The 9,152-nt window shown below is 44.1% G+C and overlaps 1 protein-coding gene across 2 annotated transcripts in view; it reads left to right on the forward strand.

The window, feature by feature from the left end:
* GRIN2B (glutamate ionotropic receptor NMDA type subunit 2B) overlaps positions 1 to 7,577 on the forward strand; it is a 215,214-nt gene extending 207,637 nt beyond the window's left edge. The window contains exons 11-13 of one of the 2 annotated variants that reach the window (XM_040063362.2): positions 1,224 to 1,411; positions 3,178 to 3,416; positions 5,652 to 7,569. In XM_040063362.2, the coding sequence (XP_039919296.1) occupies positions 1,224 to 1,411; positions 3,178 to 3,416; positions 5,652 to 7,568 (2,344 nt within the window). In that variant the 3' untranslated portion in view covers position 7,569. Of the gene's footprint in view, positions 1 to 1,223; positions 1,412 to 3,177; positions 3,417 to 5,651 lie in introns of both variants that reach the window. The other variant, XM_040063361.2, reaches the window with a different exon arrangement.
* The last annotated feature ends 1,575 nt before the right edge of the window (positions 7,578 to 9,152 follow it).

Raw genomic sequence — 9,152 nt, forward strand, 5'->3', positions numbered from 1 at the left:
ATTTTATAAGGCATTTTAGATTTTTTTGTGATGAAAATAAGTACAGAAATATAAACTATTCTTAAGGATATAGATCCCCTTGACTTCCTCTTCATTCATCTTTATCTTGCAGTATGTTTGTATTCCAAATTTTCTTTAAGATCAAGAAATCATGATTACCAAATAGACAGGAAAAAATAGATGATCCTCATTTATAACCCAGATTCACCTATAAAACAGCTTTAGGCTTAGACTTTTTTTAACTATGGTGAAGATGAAGATGATGCCTGAAGGATGATATACCATCCAGAGGGACCTGGACAGGCTAAAGAAGTGGGCACATGGAGATTTAATGAAATTTGACAAGACCAAATGCAAGGTGCTACACTTGGGTCAGGGCAACCCCCAGTATCAACACAAGCTGGAGGATGAAAGGATCAAGGGCAGTCCTGCTGAGAAGGACTTGGGAGTGCAGGTGGCCAGGAGGCTGGATACAACCCAGCAATGTGCACTCAGCCCAGAAAGCCTATTGTGCCCTGGGCTGCATCCAAAGCAGCGTGGGCAGCACAGTGAGGGAGGAGATTCTGCCACTCTGCTCTGCTCTGGTGAGACCCCACCTGCAGCGCTGTATCCAGCTCTGGGGTGTTATCTTCTGAACAAAAAGAACATGGACCTGCTAGAGTGAGTCCAGAGAAGGCCACCAAAATGATTAAAGGGATGGAGCACCTCTCCTGTCAAGGAAAGGCTGAGACAATTGTATTGTTCAGAAGAAAAGGCTTTAGGGTGACCTAATTGTGACCTTCCTGAAGGGAACCTACAAGAGAGCTGGAGAGAAACTTTTTATAAATGCATGTAGTGACAGGGCAGATTGGAATGGCTTCAATCTGAAAGATTACATAGATTAGATATTAGGAAAAAAATTCTTTTGCATGATAGTGGTGAGGCACTTTACTGTGAGGAGATGAAGTTGTAGATGCCCCATTCCTAGAAGTGTTTGAGGCCAGGCTGGATAGGGTTCTGAGAAACCTGGTCTAGTGGAAGGTGTTCCTGCTTATGTCATAGGGGATAGAACTAGATAGTCTTTAAGATCCTTTCCAAGCCAAATCTTTCTATGATTCTACATAACATATTGTAGTCCATCTGAAAGAGTTTAATTTCTTCCTTAGCTACCTAAAAACATTTTTGATTTCATACAGATTTTATGTTTTCTGTACTATACCCTCTTGTTTATTGCATCTGTGCAGGAAGTTGGATGCTTTCATTTATGATGCAGCAGTGCTAAACTACATGGCTGGCAGAGATGAAGGCTGCAAGCTGGTCACGATTGGGAGTGGGAAAGTGTTTGCCTCTACTGGCTATGGCATTGCCATCCAAAAGGACTCAGGCTGGAAGCGACAGGTTGATCTTGCAATTCTACAGCTTTTTGGAGATGGTAAGTGACAAGAAAAAGAAGTGCTGGAATTTTCCTAAGAAATGCCAAGTTTTGCATATTGGCTAGAAATGGAAGTTTCTAGCTCTGGTGCTTCAGATGTGAGTTGAGAACATGGAATTATTAATGGGTTTTTTTTAGAGGCAACAAACCAAAAATGCAGATGCTACTTCTTTCATGTTGTTGATGCAGGGTAGCAATATCATCAAAAGCAGTGCCAAAAGCACTAAAGTATTCATAGAACAAGCTCAAATGTGTGTTTGAAAAATATCTTAAGGGGAAGAATGTCTTGTAAAAACAAGATTTCTGGTGTGAATTTTTCACTAGCTTTGAGGTTTTTCCATGACCAAAACCACTAATTATACCAGACTATGCTTATTCCATACTTTATAAATCTAGACAGGAACAATCCATGCAGAGTTTACAGAATTAATGGATAAATATTTCTGGATGAAAGAGTTAGATCAGGTTTTCCAAAACCCCCCAAAAAACAAAACAAACCCAAAGAAGAGCTTGAGACTCAGAAGCACATTTTGGGATGAGTTTTTAATTAGAAGATTATAGTTACTTAATTCATCTTTTAACTTACAGAGAAATTGCTAGCATTAACAAAAATTGTTCATGGGAAAAGAAATACCTTCTTAGGAAGTATTTTCCTGTCCTTCCATTTCACATTACATTTTCCTGTGTCCTTTTTTATGAATAAATAAAATTCACAGGTTATTTTATTTATAAGTGTTCCTTTCCCCCTGTGATATCTGAAAATAACATAAGGATTATAAATATGGAAAGAACATAATTTGGACATACTTCAGAAAATTGGCCACCTGACAGATAGGTTATTCTGTTTCTTAAAAAGCCTAGTATGCATTATTTCGGAGAAGGACATAAGTTCTCCACAAAGCTTCAAAGAGTCCGTTATATCACTACTTAAACATATGGATTTTTTTCCCCCTGCCACTGGACTGGAGACTGAAAATGTGAAAAACTAACTTTCCTAACAACATGAAACAATTTGTCATCTGGCAAAATGAGTTTGCTCTAAATGTCTCAATATGTGTGTGTGTTTACCTCTCTCCCACCCCTCATGAAAGTACCATAATGGTAGTAAGTGATGTATGAAATTAGAGTACAGAACATTTGCTCCTAGCTGATACAAATTAGTAAAATTTTTGATTGGTCAAAGCCCTTGGAAGTGTTGAATTTGGACAAAATTGAAGGAAAGAAAAACAAGAAAAAATACTCAAATCTTTTTTGGAACATTGCACCTGGTTTTAATGAGCTATGGATATGATGGGAAAAAAATTGATTGAAACAATCAATATTTTGATTCTGAGTTGGAAACATACAATGTTTTCATCTAGAAGTGATTAATTTTTGTCTGCCACTTTCAGTCACTAATTTTTCCCTTCATTGACTTAATGAAAGTGGAAGTTTGTGGGGCCAGGTCTGCAGTCATCTGGTGGATAACTGTTTCAAGATCTCAGTGTAGACATCCAGCAAGTGTCATAGTGGTGTCCTGTGGTACAGCTTGTTATAGCTAATATCAGGCTGTGGAAAAATCCTGTTGACTTTCCTGTGGCAAATGGCACTTGCCCCCATCAGAAGAGCAGTCAGGATATGTTATGGATGTCGTAGATGTGGAAAAAGAACGTGGAGACTGGAAATTACATTAGATCAGCTTCTTGCTTTCAGTCTGCTCCAGTTTGAGCTCTTCAGCCAATGCAGGATTATCTAACCTGTTTCTTTCCTCCTATCTGTTATTGTAGGGGAGATGGAGGAGCTGGAAGCTCTCTGGCTCACTGGCATTTGTCACAATGAGAAGAATGAGGTTATGAGCAGCCAGCTGGATATAGATAACATGGCAGGTGTCTTCTACATGCTGGGAGCAGCCATGGCCCTTAGTCTCATCACCTTCATCTGTGAGCATCTCTTCTACTGGCAATTCCGCCACTGCTTCATGGGCGTCTGCTCTGGCAAGCCTGGTGTGGTCTTCTCCATCAGCAGGGTGAGTGCCATTAACAGTCAGGGAGGAACAGAGGGTTTATTCAGACAGTCCTAGGTACTGAAGATGGTAATATCCACCAAGACTGTTTGATACACAGGTTGTCTGCACAGTGTCACCTTTGCACTGTTAATGTTGTGAGATCGCGACACGCAAAGCAATCACACGGAGACGAGAGATTTCGCAGGGCAGAGATGTTCCTCCGAGAGAGTCCAAGGCTGAGCCAAGGCCGAGATCCTCTCTGCCTGCTTATTTCTTACTTTTTATACATTTGTGGGTCTGGCTGTGGATTGGCTTCTGGAGTTATCACCTCCCAGCCGAATGGCCAGACCAACTGTCAGTTACAATTGTTTTCAGGTTAGAAATATGCAAACAAAGGACAGAGAATGAAAAACAAAGGATTTGTTTATGTTACATGTGTGAGAAAAGGCAAAAACTGCTCCTAATATTGTACAGAAGCTAGAAAGACTGACTCCATCTTATGAACAATCAAAAGGCTTTAAAAAACTCAGAAAAACCAGGGTGACATCGTTGCAAAAACATGTTCGTTTTTTTCTGGGATATCTCTGGTCTCTGCTGGATTATGGTTAAGGAAATGGAAATCTCACATGGAAATGAAAACACAGGAAAAGACAAGTTAACTGTTACTGTTTGCTCCCCCAAAGTGAGTTGTGAGGAGGCCAAATTTGGGGACCCCTCAAATGTAATCAAGTAATGATGGATAATATGATTAGAAATTTGGGAGTTTTACATTGTCCTCTGAATAACAGCTTTTCAGATGAACTTTTGTTAACTAGAAGAGCGCCTTCATTGACAGTCAGAAGTCCTTAACTGAAAGCCATGCCCTGAACTATGCAGAAATCTTTCCACAGAGGATGACCACATAAACTTAGCAATTGCTTTATGCAAATCTGCCTTAGGGTACAACATTTACATTTAAAGCAGATTCTAGCCATTTCTGAGTCATCTTCTACTATTAGTGTTCCTAGAAGTATCCAATTTGGAGCTTTATTCTCCTTCTTTCAAGCCACTGGTCCTTTTTCCTGATCCATTCTGAAGTGAGGTCAAATCTTGGCATTTTTTAGCTCAGCATCTGATGTAGCAGAATTTACTTTGATTGTACAAAGAGTATATAATTGCTGCATAACATATTGAAGAGAAATGACAAAGCCTTTTGAATGCAAGGGCACAGCCTCTCTTCTATGTTCTTAGTTTCTAATGTGGTTTAGTCTGAAGATGAGATAGATGGGACATTGTGTTTGGTGACCCTTAGCTAAAAAGAGATTCTTTCATTCTGTGGTTATCTGTTAGACCTGGGCCAGGTTGGTGAAAGGTCTGAAAAGTGTTAATCATCTGCTAGCTGCTGAGGAACCATGATAATATGATGTGACGGTGTCCATTTCACAATTGACATTAATCATCAGGCACCATTTGGCAGATCAGAGAATAAAGGAGCCGCTTTCATTCTGTTCTTAGGGATAGCCCTTGCAAACAGTCATGGGTGAAATGAGCTTGTGGAGAATGTGGAGGAATTAGGCCCTTCTGTTGTCTGTTTTGAAGCTGAATAGAGGACTTCAGCTTTGAGGGACGTAGTTTTGGAGCCTGTTATCACTGTTAAATTTAACTGAATGCAATTAAAAATTCTATTGTACCTCAGTCAACCAGATGCAAAATACCTAAATACCTATTCAAGAACTCTGCTCTTTCTCAGTTTCCTTCTCTAATCTGTACTGGTGATAAATGTAGCTAAGTTTATAACAAATGAAGCTGTTCCCTTTTAAAAACAGCTCCTGTCTGATTCACTGATGCCCAGATGATTTTCAAGGGCCAAAACAGACTTTCATCCTCTCATCCACACAGAATCATTTGTCTTGATTCATTTATTCCCAAGGATATTATTGTCCCCATTCTCAATTCTGTGTTACACCTGCTAGATTTAACTAACTCTTACAGATGCAAGCAGGCATTCCTGTATCCTGGAGATACAGCCTGAAACAAAGCAAAGGAATGGAGGGAAAAGAAAAATGTGAGGGTCAAGAAAGAGAGTCAGAACAGCAAGGGTTGGTAGAGAAGATTTGATTTCATTTGATTTGATTGTGCTTCATGGTGGAAGGCTGATAGGCCCTAGTATCCTACTGGAACACCCTCTCAATCCACAGAGTGCTTCCCATGGGGTTCAGGTCCCCCTCTATGTTTTCTTTGCAGGACCGCTCACTTCCTTGCTTTCTCTCATTTCAGGGTATCTACAGCTGCATCCATGGCGTGGCCATTGAAGAACGCCAATCAGCAATGAACTCCCCCACAGCAACTATGAACAACACCCATTCCAACATCCTCCGCCTGCTTCGGACAGCCAAGAACATGGCCAACCTGTCAGGGGTCAACGGCTCACCACAGAGTGCCCTGGACTTTATCCGCCGCGAGTCATCTGTCTATGATATCTCTGAGCACCGCCGCAGCTTCACCCACTCAGACTGCAAATCCTACAACAACCCCCCCTGTGAAGAGAACCTCTTTAGTGACTATATTAGTGAGGTGGAAAGGACCTTTGGCAATCTCCAGCTGAAGGACAGCAATGTGTATCAGGACCACTACCACCACCACCATCGCCCCCATAGCATTGGCAGCACCAGCTCAATTGACGGGCTCTATGACTGTGACAACCCTCCCTTCAATGCCCAGTCACGCTCCATTGGGAAGAAGCCCTTGGACCTGGGGTTACCCCCGGCCAAGCACAGCCAGCTGGGTGACCTTTATGGCAAGTTCTCCTTCAAGAGTGACCGTTATGGGGGCAGTGGGACCCATGACGACCTGATCCGCTCAGATGTCTCTGACATTTCCACTCACACAGTCACCTATGGCAACATCGAGGGCAATGCAGCCAAGAGGCGGAAGCAGCAGTACAAGGACAGCCTAAAGAAACGCCCAGCCTCTGCCAAGTCCCGGAGGGAATTTGATGAGATAGAGCTGGCCTACCGCCGGCGCCCACCCCGCTCGCCTGACCACAAGCGCTACTTCAGGGACAAGGAAGGGCTACGGGACTTCTACCTTGACCAGTTTCGGACCAAGGAGAACTCACCGCACTGGGAACATGTGGACCTGACGGATATCTACAAAGAAAGGGGAGATGAGTTTAAGCGTGACACAGGAGGAGGAGGAGGAGGAGGGAGTGGATCCTGCACTAACAGGGCTCATCACAAGCATGGCTCAGGCGAGTTTGGTGGAGGCAATGAGCACAAGCATGGCGTTGTGAGTGGGGTCCCAGCGCCGTGGGAGAAGAACCTGACCAATCTAGACTGGGAAGACCGGACCGGGGCTAATTTCTGCCGCAGTTGCCCTTCTAAGCTGCACAACTATACGCCATCAACAGTGGGGCAGAACTCCACTCGCCAGGCCTGCATCCGCTGTGAGGCTTGCAAGAAAGCAGGCAACCTGTATGACATCAGTGAGGACAACTCACTCCAAGAGCTGGACCAGCCGCCTGCCCCTGTGCCCGTGGCCACCAATGCCACCTCCTCCTCCAAATATCCTCAGAGCCCTTCCAATTCTGCCTCTAAGGTGCAGAAGAAGAACCGCAACAAACTCCGCCGGCAGCACTCCTATGACACCTTTGTGGACCTGCAGAAAGATGACTCAGCCCTGGCCCCCCGCAGTGTCAGCCTCAAGGACAAGGGCCGCTTTTTGGAGGGGAGCCCTTACGCCCACATGTTTGAGATGCCAGCCAGTGAGACCACCTTTGCCAACAACAAGTCCTCAGTGCCCGCCACCAGCTACCACCACCACAACAACCCCGGCAGCAGTGGGGGCTATATGCTCAGCAAGTCGCTCTACCCTGACCGGGTCACCCAAAACCCTTTCATCCCCACTTTTGGGGATGATCAATGCTTGCTCCACGGCAGCAAATCTTATTTCTTCAGGCAGCCTGTGGTGGCAGGAGGGCCCAAAGCCAGGCCAGACTTCCGAGCCATTGTCACCACCAACAAGCCGGTGGTCTCAGCCCTTCATGGGGCTGTGCCAGCCCGTTTCCAGAAGGACATCTGTATAGGGAACCAGTCCAACCCCTGTGTGCCTAACAACAAAAACCCCAGGGCTTTCAATGGCTCCAGCAACGGGCATGTTTATGAGAAACTCTCCAGTATTGAGTCTGATGTTTGAGTGAGAGGGGAAGAGTGTGGGGAGGGACTGGGGATGTATGTGGAGCATGGGAGGGTGGGGTAGGATCAATCCCATCAGCTACTCTCCTGAGTTGTCCTTAGTTTGTGGGATACTGGAGTTATGAGTAGTGCAGCACTGGTGACAAGTGCCACCTCTTTGGTTTCCCCTCTTCCTCCTCCTTTCTCAAGCCTCCCATTTTATCTCTTTTCCCATGTTCTCACTCCTCCCATTCTCTTCCATTCCTAGCCATTGCACTTTACAGTGATGTCGGAGTTGGATATCCTTGCTTGTGGTTTCAGGAAGCAGAGAAAAAGGCAGGGAAGAGATGGGCTGAGGAGGAGCAGCAGTGGCTTTAGTGTTCACTTCTGCTGGCTCCCAGCAGGGTAAGGCATGTGTGCACATGTCTATGTGTGTGTGTGGCAGGAGGAGGCAGCAGCAGCAGTGTAATGGACATGCAGGAAAATATGCTTGCTCAGGCAACTCTTCCTAAAACTGCCTAGAAAAGAGTAGTGTTTGACATGGAGAAAGTGAAGGGTGAATAACAAGACTAACTTGATGATGCACTTATATGTTAGCTATATTGAGGTTCTTGTTATATTATTTTATGAAGACTATAGGGCTGAAATATATATATATATATTTGCATATATGCGGAGAAATTTTACGATAAAATTTTGAATTGTCTGCTGGGGGTGTGGAGGGAGGGAACATTTGTCTGCAGGTCAGGCTAGTGGTTTCACTATGGCTATTACAGCCATTGAATCTATGGCAGACCAGTGGGAGAGAGAGAAAAGAAGTGGAGTCTGAGTTTGAGAAAGCTGATCAGCAGCCTCCCTGACTCAGACAAAAGATGCTGGTTTGCACTGAAATGAGAAGGATTTGAGGAGAGAGGAACAGCATTGGTTCATTATCTGTGAGCTGCTCACTAATCCTGATATTCTTCAAGGGTAGGAGCAGTATATAGTATGGGTTTGCCTATATGCAAGTATATACAATAATCTTATACTTGAAATGTCTGTGAAGAAAGCAAAATAAACCCACTATCCTATGAGATGTCGGGAGAACAACCACAGTAGAACAGAGCTTAAGAGTAGGGAAAGGTGGGGAGTTTTTTCACTGTCACTTCAGGGGACACCAAATCCATTTTGGCATGTCCTTTCAGCAAGGATAGGAGAGAAAGAAGGAGCTTAATCATTCTGCTCTCTCTGTGCTTGGCCAGCAGGTTGGAACAAAAAGAATAGGGTGCCCTCTGCCAATGCTGGAAAGGAAAAAAGAAATGCCATAGAAGGGTGTGTGTGATGGTGGTGGTGCTGGCAGACTGTTTTCAATGCCTCCTTGCACATGTGCAAATGGGAGGAGGGTGTATGCACCCATGGGAAATACATATGTATATTTACTATTGAATGTACAGAGGAAGTACACAGCTTGTCTTCCTGGGAAGAGATGTGCTTGAATAAATGCCAGAGAGCACAGAAACTTGTGCTGAAGACTGAAGATGCACAAAGCTGAGATGTGCGTGTGCATGTGCGTGTGCCTCTGTGTGAAAGAGAGAGATACTAGCACAGGTGTAAAGCTGGAATAGCC

The sequence above is a fragment of the Hirundo rustica genome, chromosome 4, assembly GCF_015227805.2.
Source record: "Hirundo rustica isolate bHirRus1 chromosome 4, bHirRus1.pri.v3, whole genome shotgun sequence".
NCBI lineage: Eukaryota > Metazoa > Chordata > Aves > Passeriformes > Hirundinidae > Hirundo > Hirundo rustica.